The sequence below is a fragment of the Ahaetulla prasina genome, chromosome 1 (genome assembly GCF_028640845.1).
Source record: "Ahaetulla prasina isolate Xishuangbanna chromosome 1, ASM2864084v1, whole genome shotgun sequence".
Taxonomy (NCBI): Eukaryota; Metazoa; Chordata; class Lepidosauria; order Squamata; family Colubridae; genus Ahaetulla; species Ahaetulla prasina.
In genome coordinates this window covers 140,027,920-140,054,854 of record NC_080539.1, presented here as the reverse complement: position 1 = coordinate 140,054,854, position 26,935 = coordinate 140,027,920, and the positions used below count along the sequence as shown (strand labels likewise).

The 26,935-nt window shown below is 38.5% G+C and overlaps 1 protein-coding gene across 1 annotated transcript in view; it reads right to left on the bottom strand.

Annotated features, from left to right (window-relative positions):
- Positions 1 to 26,935, bottom strand: part of KHDRBS2 (KH RNA binding domain containing, signal transduction associated 2) — a 460,211-nt gene that overhangs the window by 227,746 nt on the left and 205,530 nt on the right. The window contains exon 4 of the mRNA XM_058176635.1: positions 7,233 to 7,379. Within this exon, the coding sequence (XP_058032618.1) occupies positions 7,233 to 7,379 (147 nt within the window). The remainder of the gene's footprint in view (positions 1 to 7,232; positions 7,380 to 26,935) is intronic.

The window sequence follows — 26,935 nt, the reverse complement described above, 5'->3', positions numbered from 1 at the left end:
GGTTTTGTTGTCTGACATGTGCTTTTCAGAAGGTGTTGCACAATAGTTTGCAGAAAAGTGACTTTCATATATGTGGTACATAAAAGTGCATTTGCTATTGCAATAAATGCTATTTTTATAAACAATAAAACCTCATAAACCAAATTAAAGTCACGTCATAAAATGGGAAGTAAAAGACAAATTCTCTAATACACATTTGTGCAGAATGAACCATTGGCATGGTTTTTAACAAGCCAGTTAATAACAACTTTGTTGTTTATATTATAGATCTGAAATTATTATAAATCTGAAACAAAGGAGTAAGTAATAAATCTACAGACTGTAAAACATAGCTGTTAACTCCTGCAGTAAAGCAAACTCTTAAACCTCATACCAGCTGTTGAGAAATTTAATTATTATAATTTTTGTAAAAAAATATTCTATTTATTATTTTTTCAGGGCTCTATAAAGTGCATCATAATCATAACCATAACCAACAAAACGCAAATTACAGGCTGTAAAAACCCTAAAGATTAAGACACAGTTTTAAAAATTAGGAAAAAGGCGTGGATCATTTTTGTCCAATAGAACAGACCATTGTTTGGAAATGAACCTTGCTATAAGCTCATGATTTAAAATAATAATAATAAAAAATACTACAAGTAGCTCTGGCTTTAGAATTAGACAGAAGGAGGAAATGGTCTCAAATGTCAGCAGCTGAGAGACTCAATGCCTTCAGCTTTAGTAGAAGACAATTAAATTTTTGTCTATGTCAAAGATCTAGGAGCCAGTCCAATGCACTTTATCTGTAATCTAGTTGTTGCCTATGAAATTTTTGATTGTGCGAGATACAATATGCAATTCAGTCACCATTTGTGTACACTTTCAGTTGCTCTGTTAGGACAGAACATTGTGTGAGGTAAACCATCATGGAGGTAGTCTACACTTCATATCTTCGCAGCCACACCAAAAGCAGTTAGATGGTTAACTTCCTTGGATATTGAACTATAACTTCTAGCCTGTTGCAACTCTGTTACAACATTATGGCAATTTTATCCCAATTTCATATTTTACCTCATCTATTGTATTTGTGTACGTATAATGTGTTTTATTAGTGTTGTATATCAGTGATTGTGTGAGCTCTGTAGATGTCATACATTAAATAAATAAATAAAATATGTAGACTCCTTCAACTTAAATTTAACTGACTTCATGGATATGTCCACAAATTTTCTTGGCAACACTATGGGAATGGTTTGCTGTAGTGGGGAGTAGCTGGCCCTTTTAGGAACAAGCCAGCCTGATGCGTCTAATGGGAGTCATCTGAGCCCTGATATCCAATAGAAGAAAAGAAGGTTCTGTTAGGATTTTGGTGGGAAGAGTTTTGGGTGTCTTGTGGAGTCCTAGATGAGCAGAGGGTGGCCTTCAACCAGCTTGGACATTCAATCTTGCAGCAGGAGCTAGACTTGTACTATTTTTGGCTATTTTTAGTTCTGCCTAACCATAGTTTGGTGTATGGAACCTTATTTTCTTTTTGCATCTTTAATGAAATCATTTTTGTTTCAGTCCTGGAGTCAACTAGTGGACTTCTGGCTTGTTGTGTCTTGCCCGCCCTCAGAGCAGCCGGGGCCTTCTTACCTGCTCCCGCACACTGAGGAATGTATGCCTCCCGGTCCCAGTCCTGGCTCCATGCCCACACAAACTGCAGAAGGAGAATCTCCCTGCCCCAGCCCTGACTCCATGCCCAGGCAAACGGAGCAGCTAGACCCCTCCCCCCTCCTCCACAGCAGGTGAGCCTGAGGAGGGTTTATTACCAACAGCTGATTGGTGTGACCCTCGCATCAGAAGATTGGAGAGGCGGAGGCTACAGAGGGAAGGGAGGGGCAGGCCTTAATGAGTGCTGAGTCATGGTGCCACACCCCATGGCCTATATAAAGGAGCTACTTTCTGGCAGTCTCTGAGTCAGGCAAAAAGTCAAACTTATCTTGCTGAAGTCACTTACTGGTCTCCTGCCTGCTCTGAGGACTTTGCTAGGACTTTGGGCAGAGCTGCAGAGGCACGCCTGATTCGGATTTCCCGGACCCAGCCGTCAGCGGAGGAGTGGGACACGACATGGCTATCCCATCCCTCGCTCAGCTTGGCTGAGCTACCCAGTGCCTAAGTTTTGGTTTTTTGGTTTTTCCTCTTTGTAGTTAGCCAAAGTCAAGGTGAGGGTGATGATTTCCTCTTCGATGCTCTCCTGGTTCTTCACAGGACTGGTGTGGAAGAGAGACAGTGGTTTAGTGTGTGTGTGTGTGTGTGTGTGTGTGTGTGATCACAAGAGTGATTATCACAGGACTGAAAGACCTCCCAGAAAGGGCTGGTTGGACCCTGAGTGCCTTTTCCCTTATTAAATTTGGCAATATTTTTGCCTGGGATTTTTAAAATTTATCCCAGCATTTTACATTGATAGGGTTTTCTGGTATTCAAGTGCCACCCAGTAGTTTTGTAAGTTCAGCCATAGTTGGTTAAGTGTCTATTGGGAGAATTTAAAAGGCAGTTTAGCATTTGTTTTGTCTCTGAAGATAATGCCATTATTATCTGGTCAAAGTTTCAGGAAGGTCTGTTAAGAGTCCTCTTGCACCACTAAAGTGAGATGCCCACAATGAGACAACAGACTTTTTCTGTGGGAGCTGCACATTTTGAAATATTTTATCCCCAGAAATCCATAAAGCTCCCTCCCTTATAATTTTGTCTTGGTGTTAAAGAAATTTTGCTTCCCTGAGCATTCAACTGCAATTAGGTTTTGTTGGTATTATCTTGTGGAAGAGTTTTGTTTTATTTATTTGTCAAACACAACAGTATATATAAGTATAAGCATGAAATAACCATACGAATTGGATACAATCAAAGGGAACATTAGGACACGCTGGTGCTCTTATGCATGCCCCTTACAGACCCCTTATTGTTAATGTGTGGTTCCTGATGGGGTTTTTTAATAATAAAATAATAATTATATGATTGCAGTGCCATTTTATCTTCTTGTAACCTGCAGTTCAAATCCCTAGTGCCACGTAATGGGGTGAGCTCCCGTTACTTGTCCCAGCTTCTGCCAACCTAGCAGTTCAAAAGCACGTAAAAAATACAAGTAGAAAAATAGGGACCACCTTTGGTGGGAAGGTAACAGTGTTTTGTGCGCCTTTGGTGTTTAGTCATGCCGGCCACATGACCACGGAGATGACTTCGGATAGTGCTGGCTCTTTGGCTTTGAAACGGAGATGAGCATCGCCCCCTAGAGTCGGGAATGACTAGCACATATGTGCGAGGGGAACCTTTACCTTTACCTTTTAACCTGCCTAAAGTCTTTTGAGATAGGCATAATATAAACATTGCCAAACGAACACTCTCTCATCTCTTTCTAGTAAATCTCTACTTGTTTATCACATATTCATCCTCTTGTTAGTATTGTTCCATAGTTACGCCCTTGAGAGAAAATGGCTGCCCACTGATCAACAGTTAAATTTTCAGAAACTTATTAAACCTAGGCATAGGAAACCTAGCCAATGGACAGGCTATTGTAGAGTAAATGTTGATCGAACACAGCAAAGAGACAAACTATCAGAAACATTTAGTAGTGTGTCTTTCTCAGTGTGAAGGTGATGGTTAGTAATTGGAGAATTACTCAGCCATAGAAAGTCGAACTGGATGGGAGCAAAAAACAAAGCAAAATAAAATCATATAATGATTCGTTGAATATATACTTTTTGGGTTTGTTCCTGACAATGGATGGTCAGTCACAACAATATGGCAGACACAAGTAAAAAAATTATTGGTGTGCCAATCCGCATTTTCTCTGTGTTTAATAACTCTGTTTGTTTAGGTATCTAATATCCATATACACTAAATATTAAGGCTTTTCTGGCTCTAATAAATGTCTACATTCTGAATTCTGAGATTTATTATGGAATTTTTACATCTTTCATTTCTTTTTTGTCACCTTTGATAATACCTTTTGCTCCCCCGACTCATTAATTTAATTGTCTGTATGTCCTGAGGATCTCTGCCATTTAGCTCCTGTTGGATATGTATGTTTCAGTAGCAGCATATATTATACATGTTGCAATATTTCGATTATACCAATAAGGACAATAAGGAATAAGGGCAGAGGAATGTATTAGGTATATCACAGGTATACACAGGAGTGAAATCCAGCAGGTTCTGGAGAACTGGTAGCGGAAATTTTAAGTAGTTCGGAGAACCGGCAAATACCAGCTCTGGCTGGCCCCAGAGTGGGTTGGGAATGGAGATTTTGCAATATCCTTCCCATGCCATGCCCACCAAGCCATGCCCACCAAGCCATGCCCACAGAACCAGTAGTAAAATAATTTGGATTTCACCACTGGTATACTATATAGTAATAGCATACCACAGGTAGTCCCTGGCTTACAACAGTTTATTTAGGGACTGTTCATAGTTAGAACATCACTGAGAAAAGCGACCACAGTTACAATTGTTTCAGCATCCTCATAGTCATGTGATCAAAATTCAGGTGCTTGGCAACTGGTTCATATTTATGACGGTTGCAGTGTCCCAGGGTCATGTGATCCCCCTTTGAGACCTTCTGACAAGCAAAGTCAATGGGGAAGCCCAGATTCACTTAACAATCATGCTACTAACTTAACAACTGCAATGATTCACTTAACAACTGTGGCAAGAAAGGTTGTAAAATGGAGCCCAATTCACTTTACAGATGTCTCACTTAGCAACATAAATTTTGGGCTCAGCTGTGGTCATTAATCGAGGGCTACCTTGATTAATGTGGCTATCATATACTAGCCAAATATGCCCTGATTTATAAACTCATCAGATATCACACATGCTTTTTAAAAAATATATTCATCACTAGGAATTGTTAAAATATTAGACATTTCACTGTTGTAGAATTCCAGTGTAGTGACATATCACAGGACTGTGCAGAACATTAAATAAATGAGTTTGGAAATCAAATCAATAAATGGTGACAAACCCTGTCTTTTTAATCACAGCTTGAAATGTAAAATAATCCCTCATAATTTGCTCTCTTCTATCCATGGGATAATACAGTAATGTAAAATATAGCATTTGAAAAATGAAAGGAATCTTTTTTTCTAAATCACCAATGAGAATTTCCTGAAATTCTTGAAATTGCATGTTGCAGAAGTATCTACAATTTTACATTCTAGTTCAGATGACACACAAATGTGTGTGTGTGTGGTGCGTGTGTGTTTGTGCATGTTCATGAAACCTATCTGGAAAGGCCCAACAGATCCCATGCCACTTACTGATGTACTCTACATCAGTAAGTGGCATAGAAAAAGTTCATGTCTATTAAATAACTGTGCAAAGAGACAAATAAATGAAGACGTAGTATGTAGGATCCAATCTGGGTCGCTTACCAGAGGTTTTGTCTACCAAGCTTTCAGACTGGTGCTGAAGCCCATCTTTAGGGAACTTCTTTCTGGTAGAGTGTGTGCTCTTCTGTGTGTGGTATTTATAGTGCCTGTGGTAGGTGGTTTTTAAGGTGTTGGTTGGTATCCATGGGAAATACATGAGTGTATTTCCCATGGATTGCCCTTGTGATTATGTAGGATAGATGGGGGAGGAAGCTAACCACCAGACTGCAAGAACACAAGCGAGCAGTCAGAAAAGGAGACCCAAACTTATTAATAGCCTAACATTGCAATGAACATTCAACTTTGCAGCTACTAAGATTGTTGGACAAGCAGGCACAAAAACAGCCAGGGAAGTGATTGAAACCTGGGAAACAGGCTCCTCATCAGTCAACAGAAGTGCTGATTTACCACTAGCCTATCAAGTACTTAGAAGGCGAGGGTTGGGCAGCATAAACAAATGACAGCTAATGACTTGAAAGCCAGCCATCAACACATCCCAATCAACATCTAAAAAGTCACTTATAACAGGCACTATAAATACCACAGCATACAGTCTAATAACGAGAAGTTCCCTGAAGACGGGCTTCAGCACAAGTCTGAAAGCTTTGAAGAAAAAATCCCTGGTCCCAGTAACTGACCCAGCTTGGATCCTGCAACATTATCCTGGGTCAGGTATATTCGTCTTCATTTGGAAGAGGTATGCAGTGCTTCCAAACTAATCTTAAACAGATATTCCAGAATATGAACGTAACGTAGTCATAAGTTCTTTAAAGCTGCTGTATCTTTCATGTGATTTCATGGCGGCCCACTGCAGGCTGCATGGGACCTCTGGAAAAGATGTGGATGTTTCAAAGATGCATCATACTGTGCAACAGCTTTCTGGAATCAGATCTGAAGCATAGCACAGCCCTAATAGCAAATAAAAATGACTGTGAATGCTCTCGGTTTCATTCCAGCAAACTTTTTTTTTCGTGCCCTTAGTCTCTCACAAAACCCCTTCAAGTTTTTGAAGAACATAGAGTTCCACAGACTGCAGTTTGAAAAAAAGTTTGCTTGAGTAATTGGGCAGAAACATTTCTCCTTGGACTCCTTGATAATGTAAAGAAACTTGGGATTTATTCTGGTGGGTTTTTTAGCAGTTTTTTTTTCTCTTAAGGTTAACTTTACCTATATCTTATTCTCTAACTCTAGATTCATGTTCCCTCTTATCTTTATCTGTAATAGCAGTCTCAGTCATGCCTAACATCTTTTCCTTGTTTGTGTAGGACAAGAATTGGCAGAACCAGAGGGCGGAGTTAAAAGAGGGATCAGCCTCGAATCCCTATGTAGCCACAAGCAGACTAAGTCCAACCCCCCATTGAACCCTTATCTAACTCAGAATTGGAGAGGAACGCTGCCCCCTAGAATTGGACTAGTGGAATAAAATCCACATTGGAATGAAATCCACAGGGACTCCTTTCCTTATCTAACTCAAGAAGGTGCTAACCATGAGCTGAGAAGATTCCTGTGCATAGGCATTAACTGGTATGCATCAGATTAATTGGGCCCCACATTTGGGCCTGAACTTTCACACCTGGCAGCTTGGATTCATTTCTTGGATATCAAAAGAAGGAACAACACGCAACAATTAATAAGCAACAGTTAACTCATTTGGCAATTTCCAAAATATATATTTCAAGTGCAGAATAATCAAGGGTTGGTATTTTCTTCAACTGGTTATGAGGACAGTACCGGAAGAGGAAGCAACATCTACTAATGATGATGATTTTCAAGTACTGTGTTTAATGCAATAAAATGATTGCCATGTACTGTACATTTGTAATAGCTCTGCAAACAACTTACCGGAACAAGAAATTTTTTAATTTCTTCCAGGGCATGACTCATCCGTGAATAAGCTTCTCCAGGAGGGGCAAACACTTCAATTAATACATGTAGTTCATCACTCAAGTGTGCATATTTGGCTTCTTCACTTTTTCTTAGTTCTTCTTCCTGTGGAGAAGAGTATTTTTAGAAATCACTTTGCATTGATTTAACATTTGTAAATTGCAAACCAAAGGTCATAATCTAGGCAGACTTTCAGCAAAATGAGGCCCCGTGAGAAACAACAAAAATTTTGTATAAATTACTTCACGATCTGAAAATCACTTTGTGTGAATAATGAAAGCTAGCATAATTAACATCCGCAACAGATTTTAATCAATAAAGCGTAGGATGGTTAATGCCTCACAGTGTTGAAATTTTCACAATGCAAAAAAAATAAATAAATACCATTTCTAAAAAAAAGGAAAAAGGGATCAATTCAGATTTCTTTCACCAGAGTAACTGATGTGATGAACTATAAAATATATCCTAAAGTGCTATTTATTTTGTTTGCTTTATGTACCACTGTTCATCAAACAGAATTGTGCCCAAAATATTTTAATAAAAAAAGTATCAAACTAGAAGAAACATTTTTAGTAAAATAGCCAAATACTTTAAAAATAGCAGCAGTTATTGCAATATCTAAAAGCATTTATCAAAACTAAAATGTAATAACATGATAAAAAAAGAGAAGATTTTAGTCTGCTAGTTTTGCCAACTGTAGGGGGCAGTACTCATCTCCATTTCAAGGTTATTAAGTTAACACTGTCTGTTTCCATGATCATGTGGCCATCATGATGTCACAGAGTGCTGTTACCTTCCCATTGAAGTGGTACCTATTTATTTACTTGCACTTGCATTCTTTTGAACTGCTAGGTTGGCAGGAGCTGCAATGAAGACGGGAACTCACCCCGTCACATGGTACTTGGGTCTTGAACCTGGGCTGCTAACTTTCCATCTGACAAGTCTAGTATTTTAACCACTAAGCCACCGTGCTGCCCCAATAATGTGGAAGATCACTCTTCTCTAGAAAGTCAACCACTCTGGGGGAAAAAAAATATTTTGGCTGTGGTATTGGATGCACAATACCTACAATAAGGGGAACTCAACCAAATATGTGAGCCTTGGCATCTTGGTATTATCCCTAATCTTGTGTTGCAGGTGGCTAGACAAAAAAAACTGGTTTATATTTTCTCCCATATTCCAATTTAGTGCAATCTGTATAACTGCCAAGATATATCAATATAATAATCAGAAGCTGAGCTCAAATCTCGGACATGTTTACCTCAAGCAGATTTCTTTAAACTTTTATGTGAAATAAAAATTCTAGACTAAATGTTCTGCTAGAAAGATGTAAGGAAAGAGACCGTCTCCTTGGAAGAACCAGTGAAGGCTTTCTCTTGCCATTTCCCATATAATAGGAGATTTATCTCTAGCACCACAAATCAATTGCTATGGCATTTTGCAGGTACGGGGACAACTGCCAGCCTTTCAGGCCTTGAAGAAAAAAACAAAGAGACACACTGGTAATTTCTTTCAATGGAAGTGCTATTTACAAACTCTCTTTCCTCAACTAAGAAAAAAAATCATCAAATGAATATTTAAACAATATTTACATTTGTATATTTTCCTGCACATTGGCCAAAGAAACATGTTGAAGTAGTCAATCTTTTTTTTATTATTATTATTTACAATCAAAGGCTTGGCATAGGTTCTTCAAAGACCAGTAGACTTTCCAGACATTTCCTTCATAGCTCTGGATCCATCAATTCTATTCATTCACTAGGATATGTAAAAAGAATACGCTTCATGCCCAAGGTTCTCCTGTAGTAAAATCAAATTTCTGCTTATATGATAGAAATTTCTCTTTGCTTTCCCTCAAAGCTTGAGGAGGAGGTTTGAGGATATTCCAGAGCAGATCTTTTAGGTGCATGAGAGGTTAGAGGTGAACAGGAATTTCTGATGGAAAAAATTCTGCCAGTAGAAATACGTGCCATGAGTGACATTGTCATGGAAGAAATATGGAGTTGCATTTCTTGAGTTGTGAGATGCCCGAGGTGGGTGTGTTTTTTCGTGTAATATGTTTTGTTGTTCCTTATTTTTAAATTTAGTTTTTTTTACTCCTAGCATAAAGAGAATAAACTACAATATGTCAGCTCCAGGGCAGATGACCTGAATGAGTTTTACTGCAGGTTTGAAAGGAAACTACAGCCACCTATCTCCACAACCCCCATCTCAGACACACCAACAACAGCCAAGCCTCCTACAACTGACCCCATTTCATTGGGTTCACAACCCCTAGTGATCACAGAAAAGGAAGTGCAGGACCTATTTCACAGACAAAAGCCAGGAAAAGCTCCAGGCCCAGACAAGATAACTCCTTCTTGCTTAAAAGTCTGTGCTGACCAATTGGCCCCCATCTTCACCCATATTTTCAATAAATCACTAGAGATGTGCTATGTTCCTTCTTGCTTCAAACGCTCTACCATCATCCCAGTGCCGAAGAAGCCCACCATCAAGGAACTGAATGACTACAGACCAGTTGCTCTAACATCTGTAGTCATGAAAACCTTTGAAAGGCTAGTGCTTTCCTACCTGAAAACCATCACGAATCCGCTCTTAGACCCCTTGCAATTTGCATACCGAGCAAATAGATCAACAGATGATGCTGTTAATATGGCTCTGCACTACATCCTACAACATCTTGAGTCTCCAAAGACCTATGCAAGGGGCCTTTTTGTAGACTTTAGTTCAGCATTCAATACCATCATTCCAGACATTCTTCTAACTAAGCTAAACCAGCTACAGGTACCGGAACAGACTTGTAAGTGGATCACAAGCTTCCTAACAAACAGGAAGCAGCAGGTGAAGCTAAGCAAGATCACATCAAATACCTGTACAATTAGCACAGGGGCCCCCCAAGGCTGTGTGCTCTCCCCACTTCTCTTCTCTCTGTATACCAATGACTGCATCTCCAATGATCCATCTGTTAAGCTACTGAAGTTCGCAGATGACACAACAGTGATTGGTCTCATTCGAGACAATGACGAATCCGCATATAGACGAGAGGTCGAACGACTAGCCTTGTGGTGCAACCAAAACAATCTGGAACTGAACACACTCAAAACCGTAGAAATGGTGGTAGACTTTAGGAAAAACCCTTCCATACTTCCACCTCTCACAATACTTGACAACACAGTATCAACAGTAGAAACCTTCAAATTTCTGGGTTCTATCATATCGCAAGATCTCAAATGGACAGCTAACATCAAAAACATCATTAAAAAAGGACAACAAAGAATGTTCTTTCTGCGCCAACTCAGTAAGCTCAAACTGCCCAAGGAGCTGCTGATCCAATTCTACAGAGGAATTATTGAGTCTGTCATTTGCACCTCTATAACTGTCTGGTTCGGTTCTGCAACCCAACAAGAAAAACACAGACTTCAGAGGATAATTAGAACTGCAGAAAAAATAATTGCTACCAACCTGCCTTCCATTGAGGACCTGTATACTGCACGAATCAAGAAGAGGGCCGTGAAAATATTTGCAGATCCCTCGCATCCTGGACATAAACTGTTTCAACTCCTACCCTCAAAACGACGCTATAGAGCACTGCACACCAGAACAACTAGACACAAGAACAGTTTTTTCCCGAAGGCCATCACTCTGCTAAACAAATAATTCCCTCAACACTGTCAGACTATTTACTGAATCTGCACTACTATTAATCGTTTCATAATTCCCATCGCCAATCTCTTTCCACTTATGACTGTATGACTATAACTTGTTGCTGGCAATCCTTATGATTTATATTGATATATTGATCATCAATTGTGTTGTAAATGTTGTACCTTGATGAACGTATCTTTTCTTTTATGTACACTGAGAGCATATGCACCAAGACAAATTCCTTGTGTGTCCAATCACACTTGGCCAATAAATTCTATTCTATTCTATTCTATTCTATTCTATTCTATTCTATTCTATTCTATTCTATTCTATTCTATTCTATTCTATTCTATTCTCTGTTCTGTGGTCATTTCATGGGCATGGGAGAGTTTTGATTCTACAGAATAAAATCTTTATTCAGACCAATTCCAAAATGCATCCTTTTTGTTTTCTTCACTGACAAGAGTTTGACTGTTTATTTATCATTTATCATCGTTGATGATGACCTTGTTTTATTTTTTATTATTTTAAGACTAGATGTGGTGTGACTAGATGAGTGATCATGGTAATTTGGGCATAGAATGTACTCACACCTGTTGAACAGACATGTGTAGGCACTGCAGTTGTTGCACTAGTCAATTAACTGTTGACATGATCCAAGAAGTTTCTTCAGTTCTAATTGAATTAAGTTAGAACTGAAGAAGTTTCTTGGATGAGAAATGAAACATTTTCAAAGGGGAGAAAAAAACCCCAAGAAAGTCCAATTGTCTTTTGGAAAAAGCACCACTGGGAGATTAATAAAAGCAAACATTACAGTTCTGCTCCTGACATTTCTGAAACAGTCCCACAATCTTTGCAGAAGCTGCACTGTGACTGCAGGCACTGCTCCAGATGTGTGACCTTATGATATACTGTAGCAGGTCTTTTGCAAGGGTTTTTCCTGCAATGAGTGCAGAGAGATTTCTAATGGAACTTCCTAATAGATTTACTAATAGGGAAGTGTTGGTAAGCCCACTCAGTGCTCTTTCTATGAAAGGAGGCGATTCAAACAATATTGTGATTTATGGAATACTTAGGGATAATTAATATCTTGCTGCAGTCCTGGTCAACAAGAGCTTGACCTAGCAGAAAATAAATTGAGGTACAAATCCAAAGATTGCCAAATCTTTTCTATAGAATGTAAATATGTTAGGTAGCCTTACAGAAGGCCTCACGCTGAAATTTTCTGATTATTTTGTTCATGGATGAGGCAACACATGACTCAAACAAAACAAAGGAAAACTTCAAAAGCAGCCTTCCTCATTATGAACTCAGGACTAACCACTATTGTTGTAAAGAGTGGAGAACGAGAGAGAAATATTTGCCCAGAGCAATGCTGCCACTTTACATCTAATTATGTTAAGTTGTTCTGGTAGACTTCATATGTGACAAGCTTTCTGAATGATAATGTATCTCTGATGAGCCATGCAAAAATTGCAGGTTTTTTCAGCCATTTAAGCAAAGTGCAAGAAACTATATCTGAAACTGAATTCTGAATAAGTTCAGAAGAGATCCGTGCTTCTTTCCTGTTGAGTCTAGCAATATTGACCCTATTTTTAACCAGAAACTGTTGTTCGTGTGTACTTATTAAGAATTTCATGGCATACAAAACAATAATTAAGTGTTCAGCTAATGAGGTAGATATAACTATTAGACACATCCAAAGTGTACAGTTTCTCAGCTGACATTGAACTGTTGTCCCTAAAATGTTATTTTTCATAGCCTGTTTGAAAGAAACCAGCATGAAGAGAGAATAGACCCTATAAGTTGCTTCCATTATTATAAAATCCCCTGTGTGGTAATGGGAGACTCAGTCACCTGTAGTTAATTTAATAATCATAGTTTAGTCAATATGTGTACTCAACCACAAAATCCTCAGGCCATGAAATCAATGCAAAATTTTAATGGTGCACTACTATATATCTCTTCCGGATAAAAGTTTTCTGTCGGAAAAAAAAAATCCAACCCCATTCTTGGAAGGTGGTGTCTGAATCTAATTTATAATTACTTGATTGAAAATACCATTTCAAATCCCTTGGCAGAAATGGTTTTTTAAAAAAATATACGATAACAATGAACAGATGACAGCTTGTGCATTCAAAAAGTTATTGAAAATTTGGCTTGTCTCCCAGGCTTGAGGCACATAGATGATTGAGCCCCTGTAGACTGTTTTATTGTCATTTATACTATATCTTCTGAACACGTATTATTTAAACAAGCCCTATTTTTTTTAAAAAATAAGTCTCCTAGAGTCCTCTGGAGTTGGGCAACCTTTAAACTGAACAATTGAATAAACTAAAAAAATAATAATAAAATAATAATAAATACATACATAGAATTTTTATTACAGTTGCTGATCAGAACTGCAAACATAAAAATAAAAATAAAGTAAAAGCAAAACAAAATGAAATATTACAATTGATGAAAGATTCATTAGTGGACAATAAAAGTTTGATTTATAGGCAGCATAACAACATGTTCCAAGAGTCTGAATTGTACTGAACTGGTGATAAAAACTCTATATAAAAAAGATCAGAATTTCTCACGTTTTTTTTTTAACCAGGTAAGGAGTTATAAGGCAAGTCCTTGAATCTCTTTACAGATGTTTTATTATTTTACTATGTATTATTATAAACTAATGAATAGCAAATAATAGCACGTAATAAAATAAATAAATAAAACCACTGCTCTTGTCCCCAGAAAATTGGCCCTCAGCCCATTTTGACCCATGGATGAAGAAGATGTAAAATTTGAACTTTGGAATTACTACATACTGTATATGGCTTAAGTCTTAGTTTGTGGCTGGATTTCTTTCTAGAAATGGATTTTCTAGTATCTTTAATGAAACTTATCAAGAGCTGTGTCCATTAATCTCTGTCTGAAATTTTTCTGGTCCCAATATTAATTTGGCTGAAGTCCAACACATGAACAGACTCTGCAGGTGACAAAACATTTTGAATTCATATTTCTCATACTTGTTTTAGTATGAGAAAATAGTTTGTTTGTTTGATACATTCACTTTCTGATTAAATTGTCTTTGTTTTTATACAAAACAAACATATATAATGTAATTTATCAGATAATTTACAGATTTAAAAACAGATATCACTAGATTGCCTGCCAGGCGTTTCGACTGTAATAATCAAATGAGTTTTTTTCTGCAGTGTGATGCAATATCCGCTCAACAAATGTGTAGGAATTCATGCCACGAGTCACGAAAGCTAAAACTGATTTTGCAAATACTGTTATGCCCACCCCCACGGTCCAGCTGTAATAATGATAATAGTAAGTGATGGTTTTATAACGGCAAGGAAAAAAAATACTTAAATCAAGCAAGACCTAAATTGCTTTGTACAGCAGTCCAAAATATTTATCACCTGTGGGATAGCACAATACGTCTTGCATTTCATTCATAGAAGCCAACTAGACAGTTGGATTTTGTGAGACTGGTGAGAGGACAGCAGGATGGTTTATGAGGATCAGGAGAAGATGTGGAGCATGGTTTTAACCTCCTGCTTTCAGGCTTCCAACATATGCTACAATCAGTTACTGAATCTCTGCCTAAATATAGGACTAATCCTGACTTTCCAAAGTCCCCCTGTGAGATCCTTTAATAAGTTGGCCTTTCTCTTTCTCTCTAACTTGATCCACTAGAAAGTCAGCTCAGATGATTTTTTTTTTAAAAAAAAATTTGCTAGGGTTAAATTCATTCTAAAATAGCCCAAGAAGTCATTAGCTATTTTTACATGCTCTGGCATATATACACGATACCAAGTTCAATTAAAATGCAGATGTGCTCATCACCAAGGAAGGCTGGTTAGACTTCAGATGAGAGAGCGTTGAAATTGTCTAAATTTTCTAACTACTCATATTCTAATGTAATTTTCTATGATATACAGTTTTCCACTGGGAAAAAAAATCTACTTTATTCAGGAAAGGGAACAGATGTTTGCTGACTGTTCTACTCAACTAAGATTTGGAAAGCCAATGCACTTGCCCACTCAACAGGCCATTAAGACCTCTTATTTTATTTCCCCCAGGCATTAGAGCTGGGATATATAAATGAGTCTGTTTTGTGAATTGTTATAAGGAGCCTCAGTTTTCTTTGATTTAGATCAGGGTTTGCTGCAGGGGTGAAATCTAAAAATTTTCCCTACGGATTCTGTGGGCATGGCTTAATTGGTGGGCGTGGCTTGGTGGTCAGATGACTGGGTGGGCGTGGCCAATAACAATAAATAATAAAAATAATAAACAAAGTATAAAAAACAATAAGAGGTATCAAAAACCAACTTTCACACTTTACACACACACAACACAACACAACTGACTCACACACAATGTAAAAGCAGCTGCACTTCACACTTCACACAGCCACAAAAAGCTCAAAAACCAACTTTCACACTTTACACACACACACACAACTCACACACACACACACACACAAATGCCACATACAGCTTTCTGAGATTTTGTGTGTTTGTGTTGTTAGAGTGACACACTACAGAAACACACCAAATCTCAGAAAGCTGCACAAATATTTTATTTTATTATTTTATTTTATTTTATTGTGGACTTCAAATCCCAGAGTTCCTCAGCCAGCAAAGCAGGAAGTCAAAGCAAGCTTTCTTTTTTCTTCAGTAGCTGGAGAAAGCATGGTATTGCCAGCCCGAAAGAGCAGTAATTATAGGTAAGTGAGGAGGGGGAATTGGCTGGGCATGGGTGAGGGCTGTTGTAAGTGGAGGCTGTTAAAAAGTGAGTTTAAAAGCCTGTGAGGATCAGGAAACTTCTCTGGGATTGCCAGAAAAGGCTTTTAAAACCCCGTTTTTTTCTTTTCTTTTTCCCCTTCGGCTGAAGAGGGTTTTTTAAAAAAAAACTTTTAAAGGGTTTTGATGATCTCTGCTCAGCCCCGCAATCATCAGAGGTTTTTTGTTTTTTTTTTACTTTTAAAGGCATGTTTCGGCTGAAGAAAAACTTTTAAAAGTAAAAAAAAACCTCTGCTGATGGTGGAGCTCAGCAGAGGCGGGGGGGGGGGGCGCGGCCAGGGATTTTTGCTACCGGTCCTCCGAACCAGCAGCTGCCATCGCTACCTAATCCGGTGAGCCAGTGCAAACTGGGAGCATTTCACCCCTGGTTTGCTGACTGGGGAATTCTGGGAGTTCAAGTCCTCCAGGCTTAAAGTTGCCAAGGTTGGAGACCCCTGATTTAGATTATTTTAGCTTTGCCTAATTATAGCAATAGCACTTAGACTTATATACCGCTTCGTAGTGGTTTACAGCTTTCTCTAAGCAGTTTACAGAGTCATCCTGTTGCTCCCAACAATCTGGGTCCCATTTTACCTTGGAAGGATGGAAGGCTGAGTCAAGCTTGAGCCTGTCAGGATTGAACTCCTGGCAGTGGGCAGAGATAGCCTGCAATACTAACCACTGAGCCACCAGGGGTCTGATTATGGGTGCTCTTTATTTTTTACAATATATTGTGTTTGTAAATTAGTTATTAGCCTGTCCGGGTTACGTATTTAAGCTAGGCAGCCATTAAAATGTCTACATAAATAAGTGCTAAATAGTCAATAATCCCCCTCAAAAACCTGGCCCTCAGGAGGAGTTTCTGAAATCATATGAGATCTATGGGAGATTGGGGGAAAATACACACTCTATTTCGCACTAAGGTAATCCAGTGTGGAGCTAGTCTGTATTTCTGATTGTAAGATATGCATACATTTTTCCAGGATGATTGTCAAGAAGAGCAGAATCCCTGGAAACAGCTGCAAGCATTTTTCCATTTAGTATTGTGTGACTTAATACAAATTCAGAGTGCATTGAAGATCGGCTTGGGACATTTAAGCATGTGGCCTATTTACTTTATTATTTGTAATTATTACTCTGCCTCTCTAGCTCATAAGAAAAACATAAATATTTACATGGATTGTTTGATATTTTTGGATTTTTAATGTGCAACTAAGGATTTATTATTTAGCAAACCCTATTGGGCCACAATGAAAAGCCTAATTTTGAGGAAGTTCTTCCAAATCTAATAGAACTGATATCTGAATTTTGGCAGAGAAATAAAGAGAGCTGTAAAGAGAGAGATCCTAATATCACCACTGATACAGGTGCTGCAATGGTCCTAAGTGTGAAAAATGGTCATAGGTCACTTTTCTCAACGCCTTTGTAACTGTCAGTAAATGAATTCTTGTAAGTCGAGGACTACCTGTACACAGATCCATTGGAAGATTTGCCACTATTTTGCCCAGGTTAAAGGTAAGCCATCGTTTCTAATCAAACTGCATATGCTAACTACATATGTAGTGGATGCAGTGTCTGTGTCACACTTAATTGCTTCTTTGTGCAATTATTTCTGTCATGCTTCCCTTCCCTTCCTTCAATACTCCTCCGGTCTCTTCTCCTTTCCAAGGAGATAAATCTAATCCTTCTTAAGAAGATACACTTGTGTGACAGCTGTTTTACTGATCCATGAGACAGACAATTGCGGACCCTCCCTGCAAAGAGTTACACAGAGAAGTATGGTCTGATTGACTCAGGCTTATGATCTAGATTTCTTGTGGCTGAAATTGAAGTCTAATCAGCGACAACCCCTCAATACAAACATTTAACTGATTGTAGTGAAGCTTAACAAAGTCCAAAAAGAAAGCTTGGGTAAATCACAACAGGAGTCACAGAAGCACAAAAACTTTAGATTGGACCAGCCAACTGAAGTAAACCAGAGAGTGAAACGTTGCGCACCAAGCACAAAAACAGCAACAGACATTAGTATGCAATTGGCATGTTACCACTGGCTTCTAGCTGGTGAATAAATTGCTTTCAAATATCAAAGTATAGACATTATGAAGAAATGTTTCCTCTGGTGTTTTTTTTTCTTTTCTTCTTTTCTTCTGTTCTCTTAAATTAGGTCAGCCTTAAAGTTCAACAATAAAAAAAATATTCTGGGTTGTATACTTTGTTGTAAATAAGCTCCTCTCCTCAGGAAAAAAAAGGGAGTAATTGTTTCAGTATAGATTCTTAAGTGGCTCCTATTTCTTTTCCTAATTAAGTACAAAAAATGATTCCCGCTACAAAATAATGGTAAAATATGTACATCTGGGACATATATATTCGTTACTTCTTTTTCAGAGGCAATTAGAAAAAAATAAATCTTGCAGGCAAAGGATCTGTTTAAAGAGTACAGTTAATCTTTTTGGAAAGAGGAAAATTCAGATCCTATAATCAGAATATAATACCTCTGCAGTACAAATTAGTGGACATCCAGGATTCCCTGTGTATTAATTTTCCTAATTTATTAATTCTAATGCCCAATTTATCTTAAATTCCATTGTATAATTACTTTATCAGAATTTTGCAAATGGCTTCCTGTGAAAAACTTTTCAGATAAAAATACCCTTTCTTTAAAAATTGTATACATTTTAAAGGTACTATTTTCTCAGGTGCTTTGTATTAAGCAATGTAATAAATTGTAATTCCTTCTTAGATCTTTCAAAACAGTGAATATAATAATACTCTTTTTTTTCTACTCATTACAGAACATGTGACATCTCCTCTATATGGTTCTAGTGGAGTCTCCTCATTGTTGTCACCAGTGTCACAAAAGGATATGCCATGGCACTTCATGGTAAGAAACAAGATAGCTGAGGCAGGGAAGGGCAAAGATCAGTGGTGAAATCCTCCGCCGGTCTCCACCGGTTCGCTATACCTGCATTCGGTTTCTCCAGAACCAGTACTTAAAACTGCTTTAAAAAGTAAAAAAAAAAAAGTTCCGAAGATCAGCTGAGCGATGCGCGATTGTCAGAACTTTTTGTTTTACTTTTTAAGCATTTTTTTTACTAGCGGTTCAGGTAGCATTCTACCCCTGGCATAGATGGTCTTTTGCTGCCTTTTTTTTTGTCTGCTAACAACATGTTTGTTCACCAGTAAGTCTCACATACCAACTGGTATGCTAGCTGTCTTGTGTTTTTTTAATACTTCTAATGGATTAGGTTTAGGGTTAGGGTTATTGATCTTTGGTTGACAGTCACCTCTGTGCATTGCTGTATCCATGCAAGAATATATACAACCAAAGATACTGCATGGCCCAAATCCTTGGCAGGAAAACACATTTTGGACATGAGATTTTAACCTTATGAGGGAGCAAAAATGGAATAGTCCTCATACGGCTTGTATGTCCTAAATCCGAGGGTCTCCAAACTCGGCAACTTTAAGATTCGTGGACTTCAACATGGCATAGGGCCGGGCTATTTACGGGACCGCCTACTGCTACCAAATACCTCTCACCGACCCGTGCGCTCTCACAGAGAGGGACTCCTCAGGGTGCCGTCAGCTAGGCAGTGCCGTCTGGCGACACCCAGGGGAAGGGCCTTCTGTGGGGCTCCCACCCTCTGAACGAACTCCTCCAGGACTTCGTCAACTTCCGGACCTCCGAACCTTTCGTCATGAGCTTAAACGCACTTATTCATCTGCGGGACTGGATTAGATTTTAAAGTTATTGGTTTTAAGGGGTTTTTATTATTTATATTGTTTTTTAAATTTGGCAATAGAATAAGTTTTTTAATTGTTGTTTTTAATCTGTATTTATATGTATTTTAACTGCCTGTGAACCGCCCTGAGTCCTTAGGGAGATAGGGCGGTATATAAATTTTGAAAAATATAAATAAAATAAAATAAACTGGTTGGGGAATTCTGGGAGAACTGAGCTGAAGTTCACAAGTGTTAAAGTTGCCAAGTTTAGAGACTCCTGCCCTATGCTATGGCCATTCTGAAAAGGGGGAAATGCTCAGTTCTTAAAAGCTACACTATCAATTAACTACCCCAAAGTTGCCATTTGCAGTTGTGATCAGAGAGAGCACAGAACTGAGAGGATGGGAGGAAAACCTTAGTATTCCACCAGCCAATTTAGGAGTACGGGAATTTTTTGATTTACAACGTTCATTTAGTGATCGAATGGCAAAAAGTGACATGACCATTTTTCATATTTACACCCATTGCAGCACCCTCACAATAACGTAATCAAAATTTGGACACTTGGCAACTGGTTTACATTTATGACAGTTGAGATGTCCTGGAGAAACGTGATCAACTTTTGCAAACTTCTGAGAGGCAAAGTCAATGGGGAAGCCAGATTCACTTAACAACTGTGTTAGTAACTTAATCACTGCAGTGATTCCCTTAACAACTGTGGTAAGAAAGGTTGTAAAATGGAGCGAAACTCAGCTGAGCGATGCGCGATTGTCAGAACTTTTTGTTTTACTTTTTAAGCATTTTTTTTACTAGCGGTTCAGGTAGCATTCCACCCCTGGCATAGATGGTCTTTTGCTGCCTTTTTTTTTGTCTGCTAACAACATGTTTGTTCACCAGTGAGTCTCACATACCAACTGGTACGCTAGCTGTCTTGTGTTTTTTTAATACTTCTAATGGATTAGGTTTAGGGTTAGGGTTATTGATCATTGGTTGACAGTCACCTCTGTGCATTGCTGTATCCATGCAAGAATATACACAACCAAAGATACTGCATGGCCCAAATCCTTGGCAGGAAAACACATTTTGGACATGAGATTTTAACCTTATGAGGGAGCAAAAATGGAATAGTCCTCATACGGCTTGTATGTCCTAAATCCGAGGGTCTCCAAACTCGGCAACTTTAAGATTCGTGGACTTCAACATGGCATAGGGCCGGGCTATTTACGGGACCGCCTACTGCTACCAAATACCTCTCACCGACCCGTGCGCTCTCACAGAGAGGAACTCCTCAGGGTGCCGTCAGCTAGGCAGTGCCGTCTGGCGACACCCAGGGGAAGGGCCTTCTCTGTGGGGGCTCCCACCCTCTGGAACGAACTCCCTCCAGGACTTCGTCAACTTCCGGACCTCCGAACCTTTCGTCGCGAGCTTAAAACGCACTTATTCATCTGCGCGGGACTGGATTAGATTTTAAAGTTATTGGTTTTAAGGGGTTTTTATTATTTATATTGTTTTTTAAATTTGGCAATAGAATAAGTTTTTTAATTGTTGTTTTTAATCTGTATTTATATGTATTTTAACTGCCTGTGAACCGCCCTGAGTCCTTAGGGAGATAGGGCGGTATATAAATTTGAAAAATAAAAATAAATAAAATAAAATAAACTGGTTGGGGAATTCTGGGAGAACTGAGCTGAAGTTCACAAGTGTTAAAGTTGCCAAGTTTAGAGACTCCTGCCCTATGCTATGGCCATTCTGAAAAGGGGGAAATGCTCAGTTCTTAAAAGCTACACTATCAATTAACTACCCCAAAGTTGCCATTTGCAGTTGTGATCAGAGAGAGCGCAGAACTGAGAGGATGGGAGGAAAACCTTAATATTCCACCAGCCAATTTAGGAGTACGGGAATTTTTTGATTTACAACGTTCATTTAGTGATCGAATGGCAAAAAGTGACATGACCATTTTTCATATTTACACCCATTGCAGCACCCTCACAATAACGTAATCAAAATTTGGACACTTGGCAACTGGTTTACATTTATGACAGTTGAGATGTCCTGGAGAAACGTGATCAACTTTTGCAAACTTCTGAGAGGCAAAGTCAACGGGGAAGCCAGATTCACTTAACAACTGTGTTAGTAACTTAATCACTGCAGTGATTCCCTTAACAACTGTGGCAAGAAAGGTTGTAAAATGGAGCGAAACTCACTTAACCATTGTCTTGCTTAGCAACTGAAATTTTGGGGTCAGTTGTGGCTGTAAGTTGAGGATTACCTGTACTCAGAGCAGAAATGAAGGCAGATCTAGAGGAGCAAGATGGTCATGGCTGACTTTGTGGGGAAGAACTGCCAGCTTGGAGGGATCCCCATGGCTTCCCCCAGCCAAATGAAACACCACCAACCTTGGTGTTATATTTTAAGGAAGTCCTTGTCAGAATCAACCCTCAGCAATATTGACTAGGAAACACAGATCCTTTGAATAGAGACCACAACTCAGTTCACATATTGCATCATGTCATGATAGGTCAAAACCATAAATCAGTGATGGCGAACCTTTTCAGCACCAAGTGCCAAAAAGGAAGCACTTCACACGGGTCGTCAGAGCTGCAACCAGGAAGAGCAGCTGCCCAGGGTACATGTGAGCATCGGATAAGATACTTCCAGTTTCTGGCACGTGCATGCTGGCCAGCAATTCTTCCAGTTACTGCCACACACGCATATGTGCCAATCAGTTGACCAGTGTGCATACTCACACTGGAAAATGGAAGACCAGCTCTTCTGGTTTCTGGCACTGCCGCATGCACAAAGGCCAGCTGATCATTGTATGCGCATGCATGCCAGAAACCCAGAAGAGGAATGGGTGATGCTGCACATGCCAGGCAACATGGCTCCGTGTGCCACTTCAGGCACATGCACCATAGGTTCACCATCACGGCCATAGGCTGTGGTTTTTGAATCATGATAGTTAGATTCGCATATCCTTTTTAGCCCAAACTAAACCAACCAACACTTTGCATAAAATCCTCTATCCTTCCATTACAGGCAAACTGTCCCGCTTCTCACGTCAATATACATTGTAACTCCTCCCTAGATGTTCTTTCCAAAGCCGCTGGTTACACCTTCAAGATCATCTCAGTTGTATGGAACCATCACTCCATAATTGCTCTTTCCAAGGCCTTTTGTCACACTCTTTCTAGTGTGGTAAATGTTGCTTCATTTTGTATACCCGTTCCACCCCTGGTACCTCCAACCAAGTCAATATGGGTTTCCTTGATCCTTCAGGATCAATGCAGGTGCCTTACATGAAGAAATCTCAGTCATCAGTCCTTGGAGTCTCAAATTAAAAGGATCAACATCTGGTGATGAGTAAGCTCTCTGTCTGAAACCAGGACATAGACAATGCAGGTCTAGACAGAGAAACAGCATGATGTGCTCTTAGGGCATAATTTTAAAGAGAGAGCTGCTGCAAAGTCCACGTGAGAAGGGAAGCATGTTTTGAGCCAAAAAAAAAAAAAAAAGCAAGCAAAGGCTTAACCTTTGCCTTTTATATCCCGTAACCTAGAATCATCATTGCTTGGGGAAGTAAAATATCACCGACATGCTGAAAATATCTTTTTGGTGTTTAAAGGCTGAAAGTGTCACGGCTAATATATTATTTTTTCTTTCCTAAAGGTGAATCTACCAATATTTGAGTGGTAGCCTTTTGAAAATAATGTAATTTTTTCTTTAAGAAAAAGAAGCACTTCTCAAACATTCACGATTTTCCAGTCTATCCATGGTTCATAAGGTCACACTCATTTATACAGTAAAAGGTGAAAAGAAAAGGGGGTGGGGGGCAAGAGAGGTGGGAGGAAAAGAAAAGAAGAAAAGAATTTTAAAACAAACCACGTTGCCTGGTAATCGTTGGATGAGAGAAAATGTCTGGGAGAGTAAGCAATAAGCCTTGCTGTAAAACCAGGGGAAAAAAATAGAGTCAGAAAACACACAGCTTATTTTTAGATTAGTTTGGGATTTAATGATGCAAAAAATAGAGCGATGGTTGATATTAGATAACGAAGAACTCCTTTACTCTTCAGCATAGCTTTACTGTTCGATTGAATGAAATTATTTCCATCTTAATGTTGGGCTGATATAGCTTGCTTTAGCAGTAGCACTTATTTATTTTATTTATTTATTTATTTGTCACAATAGTATATGTAAGCGTAAGCATGAAATAAGTATACGATATATAAGCATATATATAAGCATAAGTATAAAAAAAGAAAAACTATACGAATTGGATACAATCAAAGGGAACATTAGGACAGGAACAGTAGGCACGTTTGTGCTCTTATGCACGCCCCTTAGACTTATATACCACTTCACAGTGTTTTACAGCCCTCTCTAAGGGGTTTACAGAGTCAGCCTATTGCCCCTAACAGTCTGGGTCTTCATTTTACCCACCTCGGAAGGATGGAAGGCTGAGTCAACTTGAGCAGATGAGAATTGAATGCTGAACTGCAGGCAGCCTGCAGTACTGCATTCTAATCAGTGGTGGGATTCAGCCAGTTCGCACCACCGGTTGTTAACCGGTTGTTAACTTTCTGAGCAGTTTGGCAAACTGGTTGTTGGAAGAAAACATTAGGGCAGAGAACCGGTTGTTAAATTACTTGAATCCCACCACTGATTCTAACTACTGTGGCACCGCAACTCTTTAGTCAGAGAAAGGCCATTTTGTCCAAAAAACTCCCACCACCCCTTTATTTTGTTCACTTCAGATGTTTTTCCTTTGGCTCTCTCATCCTTGCCCTAAAATTCCTGGAAAGCCACATGATAGCCTTATAAAAGAGCACAATATCATTCTGAACCAGGAAACCTGCCAGGCTGATATCTGAGGGGTCCTTGATACTGTCAGAGCTTGGTTGTTTTCCTGCAGATGTTTCATTACCCAATCTAGATAAAATTATCAGTGCTGGTGCCAGGCTGATACCTTTCAGCCAAAGAGCCTGATAGGAAGGCAATTGATTATTTCTTTGTTGTTTACCAATAATTAGTGTTCTATGGTATTTTGCATTTGGATTGAAGGTTCCCTAAACGTAAGGATTGGCGATTCAGTATAACCAGCCCACCAGACTCAGATGGGAAAAAAACACCTCTTGGATTTCTTTTGATGACCTTTCAGTCTCATATGTCACCATGCTGAGCTTTTTGAGACTAGTCAAGGTCCTTTAGGTGATGGTATTTGCACCAGTAATTTATTTATTCCTTTATTTGATTTCTATAGCTACCCATCTCAAATAAGTGACTCAGCTGCAAACCATCACAAAATAATTAAAAACAGTTGCAGCATAGTATAATTGTAATTGCCATTGACAAACCTATCATTTTTGAATTTGTTTGATAGACCCCTAAGGAGTTAGCTATTGTCTTGTGGCAATTAGGTTTGCTTCAATCAATTGATTCAACACTTCAAACTAATTTGGAAAATCAAGATGACTTTGCTGAACTGGATTAATTGGACATTTCTGAACTAATTTAGGAAAAAAAGCTATTTCTGCTCATTGCAGAAGTGTCCAAATTTGATTTAATTTCAGTTAAACTTTCCAATTTTGCTTTGGAGAGCTCATACTTTTAGATTTTTTAAAAAATTGCCTTTAAATTAGTTTGATTTTTTTTTTGAAAGATTCTTTTCGATGCAGAAATAGCAACTAATTTGTGAAATGATGATATTTTCCTAAAATGAGGGGGAAAAGAAAATATGGTACTAATTTTCTGCACATATTTCTTAATTGTATATGCATTTTTTATCAGACTCCCCTTTCATTGTTTCTTTTTCCAGATAGAAATATCTTTTTCTCACAAGGAAGATGCTTTGATCACTAATATAATTTTGCAAGCTCTTTTCTTTATCCGAGAGCCTTTTTGAGAGCATATTTTCTCATAATATTCTAAATGTGGTACAAAAGAGATTTGTGGAAGGGAATTAATACTCAGTAATAATAATCCCAACATGGACTTCATCTTTCTGCCAACTGCTGCCTGCTGCCATTATCCATCACAAATCCCAGGTCTGCTTCCTGGTTAGTCACCATTAGCTCAGACCTCATTAATGTATTATAGTCAAATAATTAAGATGGGGAAAATAAAGCCATGAAATAAATTGCTATGAATGGGCCATTGGCCATGGATTCTTTCCTGGGAATGAGTTAAAAAAAAAATACTTGATAAATGAGCGAGAGGGATTTAAGTATGATTTTCAGTGTCAGCATTAATGTTAACCTGCTTTTATAATTTCAGTTCAGCCAAGATGGCTGTGATATGTTACCAGTGGAACAATAGTACTGGCTACAGTAAGGTAAAGCCGACTTTACCTGTAACTGAAGCTGTTTGACTGTTTAAACACAACTTTAGTTAGCTGCTTTCATGCCATTTCCATCCATTTGCTTAAAAAAACCCATCTAACTTTGAAGCAAATAGCACTCTCAAAGATGGAGTTGGCCCATAAGTGTGGGTTATGGTTAAGACAATCTTTACACAATAATTTTTTGGGTACCATTTGTGGCCTTTCCTGAATCAGGAGGCTTTACTCACAGTCACTCATGTCCTTCTCAACTCACAGCTGGATTACTGTAAGGCACTCTAAATGGATTGGCTTTAGGTTTCAATTACATACTCAAACACAGTTGTCATGGAGATTAGCACTTTACTTACATATGACTTTGCTATATCTGACTGGTGGGGCACTGGATTGGCTGTTTATAACTACATTAACTAAATTTTGTTTTTAATCTAATCGTATTAATACTATAAGATGCTCAGATATTTCAAAAATATTATAATATAACACAAGATAATTGAATCAGTTGATGTTTTAAAGCATCTCAAATATATTTCTCTACAGATATTGGATGTTAGTTGCAATGTATGTACAACTTCTAATAACAGTAGTAATAATAATAGTTTTACTTGGAACATCTTATATTCTGTGACCTTTTTAACATTATCAAGTAATAGCATTCCCTATCCCAGGTCCTTGGGAAAATAAGTGGATAAAAATGGTAAATGCAATCTAAACAACTGGATGACTATGATAAACCATATTTATAATAATAGGTAGATTAAAATGCCAAATTCAGTGTAAACTTCTGGCTGATTGTTCAGTGAAGCAAAATAATTTATAACTTCTGACGATACAATCTTTTCAGATGCTATATTTTGATATAAAGAGATAAGAAGAGAGATGACCCAATCAATCAATTTATGACAAATGTAGGCTAAGAAAGTTATTAAGTATTGCATTGCATTTTGTAAGTAATCTACTATAGGATCCGTTATGTGTCATCACCAAGATCAGAGGTTTAGTCTTCTTTTGGCTTTTGGACTAGTGTTGGAGCCCGTCCTCAGGGTGGACGGGCTCCAGCACAAGTTTGAAAGCTCAGAAAACTAAATCTCTGGTCTTGGCGACAACCCACATTGGATCCTGTAACATTATCCTCGGACATGTATATTTGCTTTCATTTTTAAGTAATCTATTTCGTG